This window comes from Schistocerca cancellata, chromosome 11 (assembly GCF_023864275.1).
Source record: "Schistocerca cancellata isolate TAMUIC-IGC-003103 chromosome 11, iqSchCanc2.1, whole genome shotgun sequence".
In the NCBI taxonomy this organism is placed as follows: Eukaryota; Metazoa; Arthropoda; class Insecta; order Orthoptera; family Acrididae; genus Schistocerca; species Schistocerca cancellata.
The window spans coordinates 61,500,429-61,523,873 of NC_064636.1; the positions used below are offsets into that span (position 1 = coordinate 61,500,429).

The 23,445-nt window shown below is 45.7% G+C and overlaps 1 protein-coding gene across 1 annotated transcript in view; it reads right to left on the reverse strand.

The window, feature by feature from the left end:
* Positions 1-2,192: 2,192 nt before the first annotated feature.
* Positions 2,193-23,445, reverse strand: part of LOC126108565 (neprilysin-2-like) — a 339,107-nt gene continuing 317,854 nt past the window's right edge. Inside the window, exon 15 of the mRNA XM_049913853.1 lies at positions 2,193-2,472. Coding sequence (XP_049769810.1) covers positions 2,310-2,472 — 163 coding nt within the window. The 3' untranslated portion in view covers positions 2,193-2,309. The remainder of the gene's footprint in view (positions 2,473-23,445) is intronic.

Genomic DNA, 23,445 nt, shown 5'->3' on the forward strand with positions numbered 1-23,445 from the left:
TGGAGTTCACACTGGAGCCTGGAGTACATACACATCTGTAGAAATCTGTAGCAAGAAAATTATGTTAATTATGTCTTTATTTCAGCAATCAGAGGTAATTACATCAAGTGGTGTCAGTCTACAGGTAAAGTACTTTTATGTGGGAACTTGTGCTTTCAGACGCCTGCACGATTTCTTCATTGGAGCCTTCTCATGGACAGGATGGTACAAATGTCTTAAAGCAGCAATTCATACACATGTGGATAATTTTACAAGACAATGCTAAACATATGCAGTCTGGTTACATCATATGTTAATAGAGTGCGTAATGTCTCCATTCGAAGTGAGTGTATATAGAAGGTATTTCTGATCTTCACTGACTGAAGATACTCGTGAAACAATCTACAACACAATCGGCACATTCCGTTATTTCTACAGAACTATCTTATTGTAAAGTGTAATCCGAGTTGGTAAGTACACTTACCGACTTCTTCGACACTTGTTCTGAATGAGAGGTGCCGTCACTGCTGTACAGTTAAATAAATTTTCATAGCACCCTTCAAAGAAACTAAAATTTACTGCTTCATTCTCGAAACCTCAAGCACTATTTACATAATTTTCCACAGTGACAGTACCAGTTACATAGAAATGATCCCATTGCTGATAATTCCGTACATCGTATACTGTGATGGACTACTTTAATGACAAATCGTGTTGTGGCTTGTATGGTGTGTTATATCAAAATTAGTTTTCAGTTTGAAAACCCCATGGCCCATACACGTTCTCCAATACTTATTCACTAAACTGTTCTGCTTATGAGGCTTAATAATTTCTTGGCTGTCTGTCGCTTTTCCGGTGACTGTTGCATGGAGGTCGCTGTCTTTTGTAATATCTTCGTTTTTTTGTGATCGAAGCAAGCATCAAAGACAGTAATCTGATGTTTTAATTTCCTGTAACAGTTATTTATTGTCACATCTTAATTAATCCATGCTCTTTCTTCATGACCTTTTAGTGTATGTTAGAATTCCAGTGAACCCTACTAATTGCCAACAAGGCAGCATAAATCTGTGCTCCATAAACTATTTGTTACAGTTGCTCAATTGGTTGAGCACTGAAAAGATCATTGTTTTTTGTCCAGTAAATTTCCCCTTTTTTCCCATAGTTTACCAGATGTCAAGAGTGACGATTTGCTCCCTGTGACTTTATGCTGCACAAAACTATTGATTACCATTTAGTATAAAAATAATAGGTTTTGCACACAGGTTTGTTTATCCATTCTAAAGAAGTGCTGGTTATTATGATATAACCACAATCACACTGTGCCAAGGACGGCACAATTCTGGTTCGGTAACAAAGTTGGCACCACTGTGGGTCGATGAGTCGCTGGGCAGAGATGTTGTCCACTGCCTCTGGCTGAGAAGCTAATATCTCTTGGTCTGAGCCACGGAGGGAGTCGGCTGTGAGCCAGATTGCTGGCTTGTTAACTGCGGAGTGCCACGGCAACAGAGGCTGCTCAGCATTCTGTTGGGCAGTGTACACACTGGGCGTCTTGCACTGTGTGGGTCTCTGGCATTGAGAGTGCAGTTGCGGCTGTGATTTCCGACATTTTGGACTCGGGACGTTAAGGCGTGATCTGCATTTCAATATCATGACAGAATTAGCAAAACCTCACCTTACATTACTTGACGGAAGCACTATCTTTCACAGCACATGCTAATCTATTTAATTGCACGTCACGGTGTAACATGCCTTGTCCAAAATGTCAGAAATCACAACCATTAAGCCACACTTCCCAAGATTCCAAGTCTGTACTGTGCCCAACAGGCCGCGTGTTAGTTTTACAGCTGTCAGCCGTCACCTCTCGCACTCTCCAGTCGACAACCTGGGAATGTAACTTAAAGCCAAATCCCATGATGGCTCAGAGCCGCGAGATAGCAGCTTTTCCACCAGAGTGAGCGTACACCATCTGTGCCCAATGACTTTTCCACCCAGAGTTCTGGCGACCCAGTTACCAAAACCAAAAGTGTGCTGCACTGGGCATACAGTTGCAAACCTCAACCGAGGATGATACGAATCTGTAGTAGTCTTCCTCTGATGTTCTTCAGATGTGACTGCCAGTCTCTTCCAGGACTGCTGCCTCATGATTTAGTTGTCAGGATCCAGCGGTGACAGCTGCACAGAAACAGAGCTCCACTGCTAGTGTATCGCCTCATTAGTTTCCCTTCTGTTCTTGAGGTTTAGAGTTACACGAGTGTGGTACTCGGTGGCTGGCAGAAGCAGTCAGAGGTCGGCGACAGGCCCCGGCTGTTCGGTGTCCCCCCTCGGATCCTCTACCACACCTGGCACTTCTCCACCGGATTCATGCGGGAGCCGAGTGGACACCCGAAGTCCTCGGCAAACTCGGGCCGGTTGCTGATCGAGCCCAGTGCTCTGAACCGGCCCGGGGAGTGAACTCCTGTCGTGATAAGCTGGCGCATCGCCTCAGTGCGGTACCTAGAACAGGAAAGAGAGGAAACTGTCACATATTTTCCTTTCTTGTTGTTTACTTACCCCAAATGGGGTAAGTATCACTCTTCACATGACAATTTAAAACTCAGCTAAAATATGATAGCAATTACAAAATAATAGGAATTTAACCTTAACTTTGATTGCAAAAAAATATTTAAAAATGAAATTTATTTATATAAAAATATTTTTATGAGATAATATCTCTGCATAGCAACACAACTACACTCCTGGAAATTGAAATAAGAACACCGTGAATTCACTGTCCCAGGAAGGGGAAACTTTATTGACACATTCCTGTGGTCAGATACATCACATGATCACACTGACAGAACCACAGGCACATAGACACAGGCAACAGAGCATGCACAATGTCGGCACTAGTACAGTGTATATCCACCTTTCGCAGCAATGCAGGCTGCTATTCTCCCATGGAGACGATCGTAGAGATGCTGGATGTAGTCCTGTGGAACGGCTTGCCATGCCATTTCCACCTGGCGCCTCAGTTGGACCAGCGTTCGTGTTGGACGTGCAGACCGCGTGAGACGACGCTTCATACAGTCCCAAACATGCTCAATGGGGGACAGATCCGGAGATCTTGCTGGCCAGGGTAGTTGACTTACACCTTCTAGAGCACGTTGGGTGGCACGGGATACATGCGGACGTGCATTGTCCTGTTTGAACAGCAAGTTCCCTTGCCGGTCTAGGAATGGTAGAACGATGGGTTCGATGACGGTTTGGATGTACCATGCACTATTCAGTGTCCCCTCGACGATCACCAGTGGTGTACGGCCAGTGTAGGAGATCGCTCCCCACACCACGATGCCGGGTGTTGGCCCTGTGTGCCTCGGTCGTATGCAGTCCTGATTGTGGCGCTCACCTGCACGGCGCCAAACACGCATACGACCATCACTGGCACCAAGGCAGAAGCGACTCTCATCGCTGAAGACGACACGTCTCCATTCGTCCCTCCATTCACGCCTGTCGCGACACCACTGGAGGCGGGCTGCACGACGTTGGGGCGTGAGCGGAAGACGGCCTAATGGTGTGCGGGACCATAGCCCAGCTTCATGGAGACGGTTGCGAATGGTCCTCGCCGATACCCCAGGAGCAACAGTGTCCCTAATTTGCTGGGAAGTGGCGGTGCGGTCCCCTACGGCACTGCGTAGGATCCTACGGTCTTGGCGTGCATCCGTGCGTCGCTGCGGTCCGGTCCCAGGTCGACGGGCACGTGCACCTTCCGCCGACCACTGGCGACAGCATCGATGTACTGTGGAGACCTCACGCCCCACGTGTTGAGCAATTCGGCGGTACGTCCACCCGGCCTCCCGCATGCCCACTATACGCCCTCGCTCAAAGTCCGTCAACTGCACATACGGTTCACGTCCACGCTGTTGTGGCATGCTACCAGTGTTAAAGACTGCGATGGAGCTCCGTATGCCACGGCAAACTGGCTGACACTGACGGCGGCGGTGCACAAATGCTGCGCAGCTAGCGCCATTCGGCGGCCAACACCGCGGTTCCTGGTGTGTCCTCTGTGCCGTGCGTGTGATCATTGCTTGTACAGCCCTCTCGCAGTGTCCGGAGCAAGTATGGTGGGTCTGACACACTGGTGTCAATGTGTTCTTTTTTCCATTTCCAGGAGTGTAGATGGTACATGCACATAACACATACGAGCATCACACAGCCGTAAAGTCACACATAAGCTTACATATTTATAGATACAAAAGTACATACCACACAAACACACATACACACTGGTAAAAATACATACCATCATGCAAGCTCATAGTCCAAAAATACATGTGCACTAGAAGTCTTTAGACTGGGTACTTTGTTTACTTCCGTGCTGTGCTCAGGCGTGGCCCGTTTGAGCACGAATGCTTGGAGTGGGCACACTACGGTAGAATGAGGCACTGAGGGGAATGCAGGGCAGACGCCACCTGGCCTGGTGCACTTGAGTGTAATGTTACAGCTGTGTACAACCTGGTATTGATTCTGATATATTCCCACCACCTGATAGAATTACACTCGTATCAATTTGGTTTTGTTGTACAGATACAGGGTGTTTCAAAAATGACCGGTATACTTGAAACGGCAATAAAAACTAAACGAGCAGCGATAGAAATACACCGTTTGTTGCAATATGCTTGGGACAACAGTACATTTTCAGGCAGACAAACTTTCGAAATTACAGTAGTTACAATTTTCAACAACATATGGCGCTGCGGTCTGGGAAACTCTATAGTACGATATTTTCCACATATCCACCATGCGTAGCAATAATATGGCGTAGTCTCTGAATGAAATTACCCGAAACCTTTGACAACGTGTCTGGCGGAATGGCTTCACATGCAGATGAGATGTACTGCTTCAGCTGTTCAATTGTTTCTGGATTCTGGCGCTACACCTGGTCTTTCAAGTGTCCCCACAGAAAGAAGTCACAGGGGTTCATGTCTGGCGAATGGGGAGGCCAATCCACGCAGCCTCCTGTATGTTTCGGATAGCGCAAAGCAATCACACGATCATCGAAATATTCATTCAGGAAATTAAAGACGACGGCCGTGCGATGTGGCCGGGCACCATCTTGCATAAACCACGAGGTGTTCGCAGTGTCGTCTAAGGCAGTTTGTACCGCCACAAATTCACGAAGAATGTCCAGATAGCGTGATGCAGTAATCGTTTCGGATCTGAAAAATGGGCCAATGATTCCTTTGGAAGAAATGGCGGCCCAGACCAGTACTTTTTGAGGATGCAGGGACGATGAGACTGCAACATGGGGCTTTTCGGTTCCCCATATGCGCCAGTTCTGTTTACTGACGAAGCCGTCCAGGTAAAAATAAGCTTCGTCAGTAAACCAAATGCTGCCCACATGCATATCGCCGTCATCAATCCTGTGCACTATATCGTTAGCGAATGTCTCTCGTGCAGCAATGGTAGCGGCGCTGAGGGGTTGCCGCGTTTGAATTTTGTACGGATAGAGGTGTAAACTCTGGCGCACGAGACGATACGTGGACGTTGGCGTCATTGGACCGCAGCTGCAACACGGCGAACGGAAACCCGAGGCCGCTGTCGGTTCACCTGCTGCACTAGCTGCACGTTGCCCTCTGTGGTTGCCGTACGCGGTCGCCCTACCTTTCCGGCACATTCATCCGTCACGTTCCCAGTCCGTTGAAATTTTTCAAACAGATCCTTTATTGTAACGCTTTTCGGTCCTTTGGTTACATTAAACCTCCGTTGAAAACTTCGTCTTGTTGCAACAACACTGTGTTCTAGGCGGTGGAATTTCAACACCAGAAAAATCCCCTGTTCTAAGGAATAAACCATGTTGTCCACAGCACACTTGCACGTTGTGAACAGCACACGCTTACAGCAGAAAGACGACGTACAGAATGGCGCACCCACAGACTGCGTTGTCTTCTATATCTTTCACATCACTTGCAGCGCCAGCTGTTGTTGAAAATTGTAACTAAGGTAATTTCGAAAGTTTGTCCGCCTGAAAATGTACTGTTGTCCCAAGCATATTGCAACAAACGGTGTATTTCTATCGCTGCTCGTTTAGTTTTTATTGCCGTTTCAAATATACTGGTCATTTTTGAAACACCCTGTATATTCCTGCATGATAGCATCTGATTCTTTAGATGACAAAGAAAATAGCGATATAGTTAAGCACAACATACGTCAGCTGTGGTGAAAAACTACAAAGTCAGTTCGTTGCCTCACTGAGGTATGCATTCATTATTTTTTCATATAGTTTGTGTGTTAACCAAAAGTCGTCTCTGTGTGATGCATTGTGTTAAGGGTAACCTCAGCTATTACAGTAGCTTTAGTTATGATAGTAACTATTTTACTCCTTCCATAATTGGGCTAAACATAGTCTAGTAGTAGTGTGGTATATCATACTGAATGGGAATGAATAGAAACGAGCCTTCCTGTGGCGGCAGTGAGCCAATGGGTACGTTTAGCGGACGACAGTTACTTCTGCCTGCAAGGGCGAGCAGTCAGTCTGTGCAAGACTGCAGCTCGCGCAGGACACGCTGTGGTGTATAGTACATAAAATGTTGTTGTTTACGAAATTTAGTTAAAATATTGATTTTTTTCTTTAGAGTTGGGTAGAAGTACCTATCTGTCAACAATCTCGACAAAATTGGTCGGACATAGCGCAGTCATTTGCGATCCAACTGCGCCAGCGATAAAGCCAGAGTGAAATGTGCACTACATTTCTCATATTTCATTAGCGGTTTGAGATATCAAAATGATATTTTGGCAAATGATAGCACGCAAAAAGGAGAGTATCTTAGCATATCGTTATTATGCAAAACTTCATTATCTATCGTGTTGTTCCAATAACTAGACTTTTTTTGGTGAAAGAATGTCATTAATAAGGGTCATCGATTGATGGTGAAAGGAGATGTGTCGTGGGGCTTGGAACAACATGTGTGAAGACATTACACTTTTTGTAACAAGGATGTGCTTTTCCATGAGCTATTGACTTTACTTTTCTTTACTTCCGCACTTAATAATCTTCTGTTCCAGAATCCTCTAGCAGTTTTGTCTCCAAAATATTCTAGTGAGGTGAGACAGTGTAAACTCTGCTGTGCTTTGGCAAAAGAAGCAAATTTTTGCACTACAACCAGAGAAACGTGTAGGTTTTACTCTTGACGCTTCTCTGAAAGTTATGAATGGTTAACAAGCCAGGCAAAAATGGATCGCTGCATTTTTGACAGAATTCATTTTAGATACTAATGAAAGCAGAGCTGGCAGTTGCACTTTCTGAATGGTCCCCAATGCGAGAGTGGGCGTGAAGGGGCTCCACTTAATATTTACAAAAAAATGTGAGTGCAGGCTTCAGTTTACTACAGCGGACCCCTTCCAGCGCTCGGCATTTCCCCTACAGCGCCTGCTCACAACCCCCACCACTGCTGCTCACCCCATACCGCATCTAGCGGCCACGGCAATTTGCGCGCACTATAGTTGCTTTTTGCTGCTGTGCAACTCAGGTTATTGAGGCACAGTGGAGCAGGGTCAGGTTTGCTATTCGGGAGAGATAAATGTAGAAACCATTACTGTGGCTCAGCCACCTTCAATTTTTGTGAGTTTATGAACTGGAGTGGTAATTATTAGCCAGAAGGAAAAGTATACGTAAAGAGAAGCTTGCCCGGTTAGCCGTGTGGTCTAATGCACGGCTTTCCGGGCAGGAAGGCGCGCCGGTCCCCGGCACGAATCCACCCGGCAGATTAGTGTCGAGGTCCGGTGTGCCGGCCAGTCTGTGGGTGGTTTTTAGGCGGGTTTCCGTCTGCCTTGGCGAATGCGGGCTGGTTCCCCTTATTCCGCCTCAGTTACACTATGTCGGCGATTGCTGTGCAAACACTTTCTCCAAGTGCGCGAACGCCATTGTTACTCTACCACGTAAACGTTGGGGCTACACTCGTCTGGTGTGAGATGTTCCCGGAGGGGGGGGGGGGGGGGGCAGGGGGGGCGCGGTTGAACCGCACAATAACCCTTGGTTCGGTGTGGGGAGGCGGAGGGGTGAGTGGACTGCTGTAGCGTGTTGTGGGGTTGTGAACCACTGAGGGCTACGGCGGGACGAAGCCTCTCCGTCGTTTCGAGGTCCCCAATTCCTGAACATTATTTTCATTAACACTCAAAGCTTATACAGGGCTATTACAAATGATTGAAGCGATTTCATAAATTCACTGTAGCTCCATTCATTGACATACGGTCACGACACACTACAAATACGTAGAAAAACTCATAAAGTTTTGTTCGGCTGAAGCCGCACTTCTGGTTTCTGCCGCCAGAGCGCTCGAGAGCGCAGTGAGACAAAATTGCGACAGGAGCCGAGAAAGCGTATGTCGTGCTTGAAATGCACTCACATCAGTCAGTCATAACAGTGCAACGACACTTCAGGACGAAGTTCAACAAAGATCCACCAACTGCTAACTCCATTCTGCGATGGTATGCGCAGTTTAAAGCTTCTGGATGCCTCTGTAAGGGGAAATCAACGGGTCGGCCTGCAGTGAGCGAAGAAACGGTTGAACGTGTGCGGGCAAGTTTCACGCGTAGACCGCGAAAGTCGACGAATAAAGCAAGCAGGGAGCTAAACGTACCACAGCCGACGGTTTGGAAATCTTACGGAAAAGGCTAAAGCAGAAGCATTTCCTAAACAGGAGTTTGGAAAACCGATGGATCGGTCGTGGTGGAGATCATGATCAACAATTCATGTCATGGCCTCCACGCTCTCCCGACTTAACCCCATGCGGTTTCTTTCTGTGGGGTTATGTGAAAGATTCAGTGTTTAAACCTCCTCTACCAAGAAACGTGCCAGAACTGCGAGCTCGAATCAACGATGCTTTCGAATTCATTGATGCGGACAATCTGCGCCGAGTGTGGGAGGAACTTGATTATCGGCTTGATGTCTGCCGAATCAATAAAGGGGCACATATCCAACATTTGTGAATGCCTAAAAAAACTTTTTGGGTTTTTGTATGTGTGTGCAAAGCATTGTGAAAATATCTCAAATAATAAAGTTATTGTAGAGCTGTGAAATCGCTTCAATCATTTGTAATAACCCTGTATGTTCGCCACACGAGGTAGCCACACGGTCTAGGGCATCCTGTCACGGTCTGCGCGGTCCCTCCTGTCCGAGGTTCGAGTCCTCTCACGGGCATGGATGTGTGTGTCGTTTTAGCGTAATTTAGTTTAAGCTTAGTGTGTAAGCTTAGGGACCGATGACCTCAGCAGTTTGCTCCCATAAGACCTTACCACAAATTTCCAGTTTCTTATGTGTTCAGAGCTTCGTCTTTTGCGTAGATGAAGTGGACAGATGTAAACTGGGTATACGGATACAAACTTGCAGGCTTTACGTAGTCAATGTTTTAATAAACGAACTTTCGAAGAAAGCGAAATAATAAACAATTTATGTGGAGAAATCTTGGCTCATGTACCCAATCAGCAATGGAAAACTGTTGCTGTATTGAAGCAGTCTCCATGCAGTTTATGAAAGAGTGAATATTTCAAGTTTTAACTGAAGAATTTCTTCTGATGCTGTGAGCGACAGATTGCCCTGCAGAATGTGCTGGCGACTACACAGATCTTCGAAAATTTAAAGCAAGAACGTTTCTGTCTCCAGAATTTTTACTTATTTTCATTGAAAGCGTGTCAGATAAAAACTGACAACACTTACAGAAAGAACTTTAACTGCTTTTATCACAAGAACTTCTAAGACTAATATAGACAATTCGCAGAGGTTGCTTCTCATATGCAACAATTGGATAAGGATAAACTACAGCGCGGATTCATTAGCGCTTTCCTCACATTTATTTCCCCATTTCGTGCAGCTATGTAAAGCACAATGTATTAAGAGCAAAACACAATTAGAGACATTTCTTCACTTTTTCTCATTTCGTATTACAAAAACTGTTGTCTAAAAATGGCTCTGAGCACTATGGAACTTAACATCTATGGTCATCAGTTCCGTAGAACGTAGAACTACTTAAATCTAACTAACCTAAGGACATCACACAACACCCAGTCATCACGAGGCAGAGAAAAACTGTTGTCTACATTTGGGCTATTACATGTGGGCTACATTTGGGCTGTAGCACGATTTTGGACCACTTTGTCCATGTGACTGACCTGTGCTGCTCTTGTTCTAGAATGCCGAGAAGAAAGCCAAAATATGGCCTGAAGAGAAGTCGCTAGAAATGGAAAGACAGAATCATGAAATGAAACTAGATGGACACTGAAGTTGGCTAAAATATTTAACATGCTCTGATAGAATTTACAAGCATTTAGTAAAGCTGAAGTTTTTCTGGAAAAGGAACTTGTGCCTTACCTACTTCAGATACACGAAAATTAATTTTTATAGTATCACACAAGGTGACCTACGTGAACTGGCTTACCAGTTAACAACATGGAAGTGTCGACAACATACGTTTAAGGAGTGAGAGGCACGAAGAGCTTGGGTGGTCTGTTTTCTAAACGTTGTATGAAGTGGTTCAGAATTAATTGCTTTTAATATAAAGTATGGGGTACTATAAAACTATAGCCGATGATTCTTTGGTGTAACTAGTCATCAACGGGTGAAAAATTCCTATACTAGCTGTTTGTTTTAATTGTGAAGAACTGAATACCTCGGAAGACACACCCTGTATGATGAAAATGTTCCAGATGAAAAGTTAATGTTTTTGGAGCGGAAACCTGTCTCTACTAAAACTCGCCACACCCTAAAACACACCACCCACCTCCATGGCAAGCAACTTTTTATTTTTAAATGGGAACCGCTGTTTTTGTAGCAGATTCGGATTTCGGGCCAAAAATACCTAGCGTTTATCTGAAACAATGTTTTCCATTCGAAGATGGAACTGTAGTTGTCGCGAGAGTTATGGCTGTTGGGTGGAACATATCGAAAACAGTAACCCTGATAGTGAGATTCCAGGGGACTCACTGAAATCAATTATCCTAATGGTGTGGGGACTGTCCAACATCAACCCTGAAGGAACAGAAAACAATATTACGTCAAAAGCAACTTACTTGCCATACTTTTAAATGTCTAAGCGTAATACTTTTATTTTACAATAAAATATGTAAAACTGAATTAAACTTTAACAACTTTTTAAACTGTTTGCAACAAAAATAGTTTACATTTTTGTCCAAAATGTAAAGCAGAATCAGATGAGTCGCTTATTAACAATAACGGGAAAAATTGAATTTTGTCGATTACAACGCCATTTACCATGAATGGACAAAAATATTGCAGGTGCACCCTAGATATTTTTTGTTGTGGGTTGGCAGGAGAGCCAACACGGTATTATTAGAGGAAGCCGAAAGGCCTTTTCCAAGTATACCTCTTCCTCTTGTGATTCTTGAACAGTGTATTCGCTATTACTAGCTGAAACTTGTTACAGAACTCAATTAGTCTTTCTCCTCTTTCATTCCTAGTCCCAAGCCCGTATTCTCCTGTAACCTGTTCTTCTACTCCTTCCCCTACAACTGCATTCCAGTCGCCCATGACTATTTGATTTTCGTCCCCCTTTACATACTGCATTACCCTTTCAATATCCTCATACACTTTATCTGTTCATCTTCAGCTTGCGACGTCGGCATGTATACCTGAACTATCGTTGTCGGTGTTGGTCTGCTGCCGATTCTGATTAGTACAACCCGGTCACTGAACTGTTCACAGTAACACACCCTCTGCCCTACCTTCCTATTCATAACGAATCCTACACCTGTTATACCATTTTCTGCTGCTGTTGATGTTACTCGATACTCGTCTGACCAGAAATCCTTGTCTTCCTTCCACTTCACTTCACTGACCCCTACTATATCTAGATTGAGCCTTTGCATTTCCCTTTTCAGGTTTTCTAGTTTCCCTACCACGTTCAAGCTTCTGACATTCCACTCCCCGACTCGTAGAACGTTATCCTTTCGTTGATTATTCAGTCTTTTTCTCATGGTAACCTCCCCCTTGGCAGTCCCCTCCCAGAGATCCGAATGGGGGACTATTCCGGAATCTTTTGCCAATGGAGAGATCATCATGACACTTCTTCAGTTACAGGCCACATGTCCTGTGGATACACGTTACGTGTCTTTAATGCAGTGGTTTCCATTGCCTTCTGCATCCTCATGTCGTTGATCATTGCTGATTCTTCCACCTTTAGGGCCAATTTCCCACCCCTAGCACAAGACAGTGCCCTGAACCTCTATCCGCTCCTCCGCCCTCTTTGAAAAGGCCGTTGGCAGAATGAGGTTGACTTCTTATGCCGGAAGTCTTCGGCCGCGAATGCTCATTATTTATCAAAATATAAGCAGTGGCGGGGATCGAACCCGCGACCGAAGACGTTTTGATTATGAATCAAAGACGCTACCCATTTTTTTTTTTAATCTCATTTTGTTCGGTTTCGTTCGTTGCATCTGCTCAGGGTGGACGTCGTAAGACATCCATTTAAGTTCGTTGTTGATCGATTAACTCAGTTTTTTTATTACAGAGGGCAGCTAACCATCTGACCGAACACGCCCCTAGACCAAGGCAAGACCTAGCAAGTGTGGTGTCTGGCGGTGACACCACATTTTTTGGCGCAAAATCTGAATCTGCAATAAAAATGGGGGGCTCCTATCTGAAAATAAAAAGCTTTCCTCATGGGTGGTGGTTGGGTTCACACAAGGCTCTTATACTAAGACTGAATTCTCGTCAGTAATTCGGTTTTAACTCATGAAGTGTCTGACGCTATGATAAATCTGCATGAACTTCATCTGGTTGTGATCGCGGCTTTGACGGCATTTAATAACTGGCATTTACTTATGAAAGACGACAGGTATCAGTGGCGTTACCGTTTAAAAAATTCTATTGTAGTTTACTTGTACACTCCTGGAAATTGAAATATGAACACCGTGAATTCATTGTCCCAGGAAGGGGAAACTTTATTGACACATTCCTGGCGTCAGATACATCACATGATCACACTGACAGAACCACAGGCACATAGACACAGGCAACAGAGCATGCACAATGTCGGCACTAGTACAGTGTATATCCACCTTTCGCAGCAATGCAGGCTGCTATTCTCCCATGGAGACGATCGTAGACATGCTGGATGTAGTCCTGTGGAACGGCTTGCCATGCCATTTCCACCTGGCGCCTCAGTTGGACCAGCGTTCGTGCTGGACGTGCAGACCGCGTGAGACGACGCTTCATCCAGTCCCAAACATGCTCAATGGGGGACAGATCCGGAGATCTTGCTGGCCAGGGTAGTTGACTTACACCTTCTAGAGCACGTTGGGTGGCACGGGATACATGCGGACGTGCATTGTCCTGTTGGAACAGCAAGTTCCCTTGCCGGCCTAGGAATGGTAGAACGATGGGTTCGATGACGGTTTGGATGTACCGTGCACTGTCCAGTGTCCCCTCGACGATCACCAGTGGTGTACGGCCAGTGTAGGAGATCGCTTCCCACACCATGATGCCGGGTGTTGGCCCTGTGTGCCTCGGTCGTATGCAGTCCTGATTGTGGCGCTCACCTGCACGGCGCCAAACACGCATACGACCATCATTGGCACCAAGGCAGAAGCGACTCTCATCGCTGAAGACGACACGTCTCCATTCGTCCCTCCATTCACGCCTGTCGCGACACCACTGGAGGCGGGCTGCACGATGTTGGGGCGTGAGCGGAAGACGGCCTAACGGTGTGCGGGACCGTAGCCCAGCTTCATGGAGACGGTTGCGAATGGTCCTCGCCGATACCCCAGGAGCAACAGTGTCCCTAATTTGCTGGGAAGTGGCGGTGCAGTCCCCTACGGCACTGCGTAGGATCCTACGGTCTTGGCGTGCATCCGTGCGTCGCTGCGGTCCGGTCCCAGGTCAACGGGGACGTGCACCTTCCGCCGACCACTGGCGACAACATTGATGTACTGTGGAGACCTCACGCCCCACGTGTTGAGCAATTCGGCGGTACGTCCACCCGGCCTCCCGCATGCCCACTATACGCCCTCGCTCAAAGTCCGTCAACTGCACATACGGTTCACGTCCACGCTGTCGCGGCATGCTACCAGTGTTAAAGACTGCGATGGAGCTCCGTATGCCACGGCAAACTGGCTGACACTGACGGCGGCGGTGCACAAATGCTGCGCAGCTAGCGCCATTCGACGGCCAACACCGCGGTTCCTGGTGTGTCCGCTGTGCCGTGCGTGTGATCATTGCTTGTACAGCCCTCTCGCAGTGTCCGGAGCAAGTATGGTGGGTCTGACACACCGGTGTCAATGTGTTCTTTTTTTACATTTCCAGGAGTGTATGATCTAAAATGGAAGCTGTTCACTATCAAATTTCTTCAGTACAAGGATTGTAAACCAAATCACGTAGTAGACAGCTAGCTTCATTTCACAGTGACTGTTACAAATCGTGAAAAGGTAAAGGATTTATTAAGAACCTAAAATTCCAAACTACCACATGTAAAAGAATCCCATTTTTTAACCATTTACTTCTTCAAAATCGACAGACGATGTTATGTAACTAAAAAGTCATTCAAAATGAAGATTAACACTTTCCTTTTTCCACGAGGAAAGTAAAGTTTTTATAAAAAAATAAGTTCACAAAACGCTGTTGTCGTCTTATATACCTTCAAATAGTTTTACAGCATGAAAATCGGAGAAATGTATTTACCCACTACGAAGGGACACCCTCCTCTAACACTGCTTTTCTTCAACAGAAGTTATCGATACCAAAAATACTCTCTACCTCTGAAACAGGTTAATGTTATCCCAGCTGTTTTTCTAAAAGATTCTCATTTGAGTTTGTACACGATGTATTATATTTCGGGCTATAACGTATAAAAAGATATTACTTTATTTTCGTTGTTATAGTCGATATGTACTATCTCTGTATGTACAGTTAAAATTATTTTTTTTAGAAATATTTGAAATTACGCAATATCTCGCACACTTAAAATTCCTATTATTAATCGCAACATCCGACCATATTTATTGTGTTTACTTCTGGATTCACTTATAAAATAATGATTTAAATATGTGGAGATTAATTTGTCAAGGAAATTTGTATACTGTTTGGAATATTTTTAGTACTGCAGAATGGATAAGTAGTGGGCATGCCTCTGATGTGAGCGGCAATATTTCTGGCAATAACAATGTAGTTTTCGGCTTTGAAGTGGAAATGGTAAAGACAGTGCGATATAGAAAAATGTGAGAGAATAAAATTAACTATTCAGCCAATTCTTTAGAAGTTATTACGTGAATAGGAACCATGACAACCTATGATATAAAAAATTTCAACTTCAAGAATCAACTCCTAGACGTGAAGAACTGGAGCCACCTACGAGACAAGAAGATAAGTAAAAAACTATATTGCAAATCTTATTCCTCTCGAAGCTTATTAAAAGAGTTTATTATGAAGTGAGTGACAGATAATAAATAAGGGAAGGGTAGATTGCACCCCTTTTGGAGAGTGCACGGTTAGGCCATTGAAGTACGGCATGCCTGAATGAATGCGAGGAAAGTCGAATGCAGATGCTCCCAGCACGTAGAGCGACTACTGTGACGCATGCAGGCCCTTCACAGAACTGAACAGCTGAAAGAAGCACAATTTCCTGATGCGGACTTGCGATGCACGCTCCACAAACGTACATTCAAACTGTACAAAATTACAAAACACAGATACACTCCTCGAAATGGAAAAAAGAACACATTGACACCGGTGTGTCAGACCCACCATACTTGCTCCGGACACTGCGAGAGGGCTGTACAAGCAATGATCACACGCACGGCACAGCGGACACACCAGGAACCGCGGTGTTGGCCGTCCAATGGCGCTAGCTGCGCAGCATTTGTGCACCGCCGCCGTCAGTGTCAGCCAGTTTGCCGTGGCATACGGAGCTCCATCGCAGTCTTTAACACTGGTAGCATGCCGCGACAGCGTGGACGTGAACCGTATGTGCAGTTGACGGACTTTGAGCGAGGGCGTATAGTGGGCATGCGGGAGGCCGGGTGGACGTACCGCCGAATTGCTCAACACGTGGGTCGTGATGTCTCCACAGTACATCGATGTTGTCGCCAGTGGTCGGCGGAAGGTGCACGTGCCCGTCGACCTGGGACCGGACCGCAGCGACACACAGATGCACGCCAAGACCGTAGGATCCTACGCAGTGCCGTAGGGGACCGCACCGCCACTTCCCAGCAAATTAGGGACACTGTTGCTCCTGGGGTATCGGCGAGGACCATTCGCAACTTGCTGTTCCAACAGGACAATGCACGTCCGCATGTATCCCGTGCCACCCAACGTGCTCTAGAAGGTGTAAGTCAACTACCCTGGCCAGCAAGATCTCCGGATCTGTCCCCCATTGAGCATGTTTGGGACTGGATGAAGCGTCGTCTCACGCGGTCTGCACGTCCAGCACGAACGCTGGTCCAACTGAGGCGCCAGGTGGAAATGGCATGGCAAGCCGTTCCACAGGACTACATCCAGCATCTCTACGATCGTCTCCATGGGAGAATAGCAGCCTGCATTGCTGCGAAAGGTGGATATACACTGTACTAGTGCCGACATTGTGCATGCTCTGTTGCCTGTGGTTCTGTCAGTGTGATCATGTGATGTATCTGACCCCAGGAATGTGTCAATAAAGTTTCCCCTTCCTTGGACAATGAATTCACGGTGTTCTTATTTCAATTTCCAGGAGTGTACAAACTGAGTAGTGCATGTGAAAGATAGGCAACATCAAGAATAGTATAAACGCAGGAGCGCCGTGGTTAGCGTGAGCAGCTGCGGAACGAGAGGTCCTTGGTTCAACACTTCCTTCGAGTGAAAATTTTACTTTCTTTATTTTCGCAAAGTTATGATCTGTCCGTTCGTTCATTGGTGTCTCTGTTCACTGTAATAAGTTTAGTGTCCGTGTTTTGCGACCGCACCGCAAAACCGTGCGATTAATAGACGAAAGGACGTGCCTCTCCAATGGGAACTGAAAACATTTGATCGCAAGGTCATAGGTCAACCGATTCCTCCACAGGAAAACACGTCTGGTATATTCTATACGACACTGGTGACGGTATGTGCGTCACATGACAGGTATATGTTGTCGACCCACCTAACTTGTACACTTGGCGAATGGGTGAAAAGATTTTTCTACCTTGCCAGATTTAGGTTTTCTTGTGGACGTCATAATCACTCCCAAAAAAGTGATGAAAACATAAGAGTTTGTCACATAAACTGCAACAAATGAATGCAACTGTTTCACAGTCGCACAGTTTTCGCTGTGCTCTGTCAAAACACATGTTTTTAACGTTTTCAAATTTTTCTGTGTCTAGACTGTCAAATCCTGCATATGTCCAAGCAAATCTGAACATGTCCTGGAATTTTGGAGAGCGAAGTTGATTATGTGTACCTCAACTTTGATAATTGTCTGAAAATAAAAAATTAAACTTTTTGCTCCAGGGAGGATTTGAACCAAGGATGTTTCATTCAGCAGCTGCTCACGCTAACTACGGGACCACGGCGATACTAATCCTGGATTTTCCTTGATGTTGCCTATGTTGCACATGGACTACTCAGTTTGTATATTTTGCCTATTTTTTTCATAGTTCCACACAACTTCTTCCTGTTTTCTCGATTGGTCCGTGTTCAGTTTTTCAAGGCCTATCCACTGTGCCAACTTATAACTAAATCTGAGGGGGGTGCAATGGGGAGGTTCCCTTGTGAGCACTATGGGACTTAACTTCTGAGTCTGTCAGTAGTGGTTTATCTTGTAGTGAAGTCGAAGTAGATATTCCGTGCGAATTGGTATGGGTGGAGGTTATACTTAACAGACGAACTAATAATTGGCTCCTTATACCGACCCCCAGACTCCGATGATATAGTTGCTGAACTGTTCAGAGAAAATTTGAGTCTCGTAACAAATAAATACCCCACTCATACGGTTATAGTTGGTGGGGACTTCAACCTTCCCTCGATATGTTGGCAAAAATACTTGTTCAAAACCGGTGATAGGCAGAAAACATCTTCCGACATTGTCCTAAATGCTTTCTCCGAAAATTATTTCGAGCAGTTAGTCCACGAACCCACGCGAATTGTAAATGGTTGCGAAAACACACTTCACCTCTTAGCCACAAACATTCCAGAGCTGATAGAGAGCATCATGACTGATACAAGGATTAGTGATCACAAGGTCGTTGTAGCTAGGCTCAATACCGTTTCTTCCAAAACCACCAGAAACAAACGCAAAATAATTTTATTTAAAAAAGCGGATAAAGTGTCACTAGAAGCCTTCCTACATTCCTTCCGAACTGACAATGCAAATGTACACGAGATGTGGCTTAAATTCAAAGATATAGCAGCAACAGCAATTGAGAGATTCATACCTCATAAATTGGTAAGAGATGGAACTGATCCCCCATGGTACACAAAACAGGTCCGAACGCTGTTGCAACGGAAAAAGCATGCGAAGTTCAGCAGAACGCGAAATCCCGAAGATTGGCTAAAATTTACAGATGCGCGAAATTTGGCAAGGACTTCAATGCGAGATTCCTTTAATAGGTTCCACAACCAAACATTGTCTCGAAATTTGGTAGAAAATCTGAAGAAATTCTGGTCGTATGTAAAGTACACAACTGGCAAGACGCAGTCAATACCTTCGCTGCGCAGTGCCGATGGTACTGTTACCGACGAGTATGCCGCTAAAGCGGAGTTATTGAGCGCAGTTTTCCGAAATTCCTTCACCAGGGAAGACGAATGGAATATTCCAGAATTTGAAACACGAACAGCTGCTAGCATGAGTTTCTTAGCAGTAGATACCTTAGGGGTTGCGAAGCAACTCAAATCGCCTGATACGGGCAAGTCTTCAGGTCCAGATTGTATACCGATTAGGTTCCTTTCAGATTACGCTGATACAATAGCTCCCTACTTAGCAATCATATACAACCGGTCGCTCACCGATAGATGTGTACCTGCAGATTGGAAAACTTCACAGGTCGCACCAGTGATTAAGAAGGGTAGTAGTAGTAATCCATCGAACTACAGACCTATATCATTGACGTCGGTTTGCAGTAGGGTTTTGGAGCATATACTGTATTCAAACATTATGAATCACCTCGAAGAGAACGATCTATTGATACGTAATCAGCTGGGTTTCAGAAAACATCGTTCTTGTGCAACGCAGCTAGCTCTTTATTCGCACGAAGTAATGGCCGCTATCGACAGGGGATCTCAAGTTGATTCTGTATTTCTAAATTTCCGGAAAGCTTTTGACACCGTTCCTCACAAGCGACTTCTAATAAATCTGCGGGCCTATGGGGTATCGTCTCAGTTGTGCGACTGGATTCGTGATTTCCTGTCAGGAAGGTCGCAGTTCGTAGTAATATACGGCAAATCATCGCGTAAAACTGAAGTGATATCAGGTGTTCCCCAGGGAAGCGTCCTGGGACCTCTGCTGTTCCTGACCTATATAAATGACCTGCGTGACAAGCTGAGCAGATGATGCTGTAATTTACCGTCTAGTAAGGTCATCCGAAGACCAGTATCAGTTGCAAAGCGATTTAGAAAAGATTGCTGTATGGTGTGGCAGGTGGCAGTTGACGCTAAATAACGAAAAGTTTGAGGTGATCCACCTGAGTTCCAAAAGAAATCCGTTGGAATTCGATTACTCGATAAATAGTACAATTCTCAAGGCTGTCAATTCAGCTAAGTACCTGGGTGTAAAAATTACGAACAACTTCAGTTGGAAAGACCACATAGATAATATTGTGGGAAAGGCGAGCCAAAGGTTGCGTTTCATTGGCAGGGGACTTAGAAGATGCAACAAGTCCACTAAAGAGACAGTTTACACTACACTAGTTCGTCCTCTGTTAGAATATTGCTGCGCGGTGTGGGATCCTTACCAGGTGGGATTGACGGAGGACACCGAAAGGGTGCAAAAAAGGGCTGATCGTTTTGTATCATCACGTAATAGGGGAGAGATTGTGGCAGATATGATACGCGAGTTGGGATGGAAGTCATTAAAGGAAAGACGTCTTTCGTCGCGGCGAGATCTATTTACGAAATTTCAGTCACCAACTTTCTCATCCGAATGCGAAAATACACTCCTGGAAATGGAAAAAAGAACACATTGACACCGGTGTGTCAGACCCACCATACTTGCTCCGGACACTGCGAGAGGGCTGTACAAGCAATGATCACACGCACGGCACAGCGGACACACCAGGAATCGCGGTGTTGGCCGTCGAATGGCGCTACCTGCGCAGCATTTGTGCACCGCCGCCGTCAGTGTCAGCCAGTTTGCCGTGGCATACGGAGCTCCATCGCAGTCTTTAACACTGGTAGCATGCCGCGACAGCGTGGACGTGAACCGTATGTGCAGTTGACGGACTTTGAGCGAGGGCGTATAGTGGGCATGCGGGAGGCCGGGTGGACGTACCGCCGAATTGCTCAACACGTGGGTCGTGATGTCTCCACAGTACATCGATGTTGTCGCCAGTGGTCGGCGGAAGGTGCACGTGCCCGTCGACCTGGGACCGGACCGCAGCGACACACAGATGCACGCCAAGACCGTAGGATCCTACGCAGTGCCGTAGGGGACCGCACCGCCACTTCCCAGCAAATTAGGGACACTGTTGCTCCTGGGGTATCGGCGAGGACCATTCGCAACTTGCTGTTCCAACAGGACAATGCACGTCCGCATGTATCCCGTGCCACCCAACGTGCTCTAGAAGGTGTAAGTCAACTACCCTGGCCAGCAAGATCTCCGGATCTGTCCCCCATTGAGCATGTTTGGGACTGGATGAAGCGTCGTCTCACGCGGTCTGCACGTCCAGCACGAACGCTGGTCCAACTGAGGCGCCAGGTGAAAATGGCATGGCAAGCCGTTCCACAGGACTACATCCAGCATCTCTACGATCGTCTCCATGGGAGAATAGCAGCCTGCATTGCTGCGAAAGGTGGATATATACTGTACTAATGCCGACATTGTGCATGCTCTGTTGCCTGTGTCTATGTGCCTGTGGTTCTGTCAGTGTGGTCATGTGATGAATCTGACCCCAGGAATGTGTCAATAAAGTTTCCCCTTCCTGGGACAATGAATTCACGGTGTTCTTATTTCAATTTCCAGGAGTGTATTTCGTTGAGCCCAACCTACATAGGTAGGAATGACCATCAAAATAAAATAAGAGAAATCAGAGATCGAACAGAAAGGTTTAGGTGTTCGTTTTTCCCGCGCGCTGCTCGGGAGTGGAATGGTAGGGAGATAGTACGATTGTGGTTCGATGAACCCTCTGCCAAGCACTTAAATGTGAATTGCAGAGTAATCATGTAGATGTAGATGCAGATGATGTAGTTGAGGTCAGCAGTCCCCTAGAACTTAGAACTACTTGAACCTAATTAACTTAAGGACATGACACATATCCATGCCCGAGGCAGGATTCGAACGTGCGACCGTAACGGTTGCGCGGTGCCAGACTGTAGCGCCTGGCCACAGAGTGCACACTAGTGATGGGGAGCTCGTGAACGAGTCGTTCAAATGAACGCTTCACTCCAGTGAAGTGTCAACTAACCACTCAATATCATTGAACTGGTACTTCAAACTCTTCACAGATAGCACACTCCACACTTTTTTCTAGTTCACTCACTCTCTTCCCCTCTCCCTCTCCCACTACATCGGCGCTACGTCACTTATCCTCCCTTCACTTCAGTCCTCCCTCTGCTGCCTGTCGACGAATCGCGCGGTGTTTGTGGGGAACGATAGGTTTATTAGGGGTTGGTGAGGTGAGGGGCGAGGGGAAGGCAGCGTCAGCTGCTACGTGCAGTGCTGACATTACTCGTGACTATTTGTGCAGTTATACTTCACGTCTACGGGTAGCCTACCGTTAGCAGCGCTTGCAGACAAAGGAATATTTAAAGATATAAACGAAGGGGCTGGCTGTGTGAGCACGCACAGCCAACATGAAAATAAAAGGTTTGTTAATAACACTGAAAGAGGGATTTTACGCCGGCCGCGGTGGTCTAGTGGTTCTAGGCGCGCAGTCCGGAACCGCGGGACTGCTACGGTCGCAGGTTCGAATCCTGCCTCGGGCATGGATGTGTGTGATGTCCTTAGGTTAGTTAGGTTTAAGTAGTTCTAAGTTCTAGGGGACTGATGACCACAGCAGTTAAGTCCCATAGTGCTCAGAGCCATTTGAACCATTTTTGAAGGGATTTTACCTGAAATCGTACCAGTGACTACAGGTGACAGTTTACGTTTTGAATCTGGAGGGTTATTATTCTCAACAAAAATAAAATCTACAGGAAAACTTCTGAATAATTACTTAACGTAGGTATATAGACTGTGACAGTGGTAAACATACTCATTCTATTTTGGATTAAATTTTACAAGGAACATAAAATTGGACTGCATTTCGTTTGTAGCCCTATTTTTCAGTTCATGAGTACAACAAATAATATTTCACTTGGCAGATAAAGACTTTTTTGGACGCTTCATGAGAAAATTTCGTGCAAGATTAAATGTAATACCTTCTTTATATGTGACAGGCTTCTCTGTTTATCTTTCCTTTGTCCCCTTCGACCATGCTCTATTTAAGTTAGCTCAGACGCTGTAAGAGCGTAAAACGTTGCGTGCACGTTACTGCATAGTTCGGCCACCTGTTGGTAAAATTATGAAGTATTACGAAGCTTCATTGTACGAGCGAGGCGTGGGGAACTACGTGCGTCTCCAACTGCAACAAACTCCAAGCGCTGCAAAACATTTGCTATCGGTGGATCACAGGAGCTCCATGGTGGACAAGAAACGTCGACATCCGCACCGCACTCCACGAGACCACCATACAAGAGAAGGTCCGTGACAAGGCTCTACGAGTTTTTGACAAGATCGATGCCCTTAGGGACGAAGTTCGACAGTTACAATCGGTAGGAACGGTAAACCCTGCAAGATGGCACAAGTATCGCGTACCGAAGTCAATAACGTTTCACCCCCCATAGGCAATCTGTCATAACACGAGGAAGCAGTCACACATAACAGCCTTGACACATTTCACCCTCCACAGGAGATAGACATCACCAAAGACAGCAGGCTAAAGGACCCACTGCGTGCCCAAGCCTAACTGAATGCGTAATAAATACAGTGTTTTCCTTTTATCCTTACATCCCATCCTAGAAGAATAAGTCATCAAGGATGATCTCTTCAGTCCACACTACACACATATATTAAAAAAAAAAAAAAAAAAAAAAAACGAGCGAGGCGAAGCGAGCGTAGCAGCGGCGAACTGGGCAACTTCGCCAGGCTTCCGTACTTCACTAATGATTAGATTAGATTAGATTAGATTAATACAAGTTCCATGGATCATGAATACGATATTTCGTAATGATGTGGAACGTGTCAAATTTTCCAATACATGACATAATTAAGTTAATTTAACAACATACTTAAGTTAATATAACAAATTTTTCATTTTTTGTGTTTTTTATTTTTATTTTTT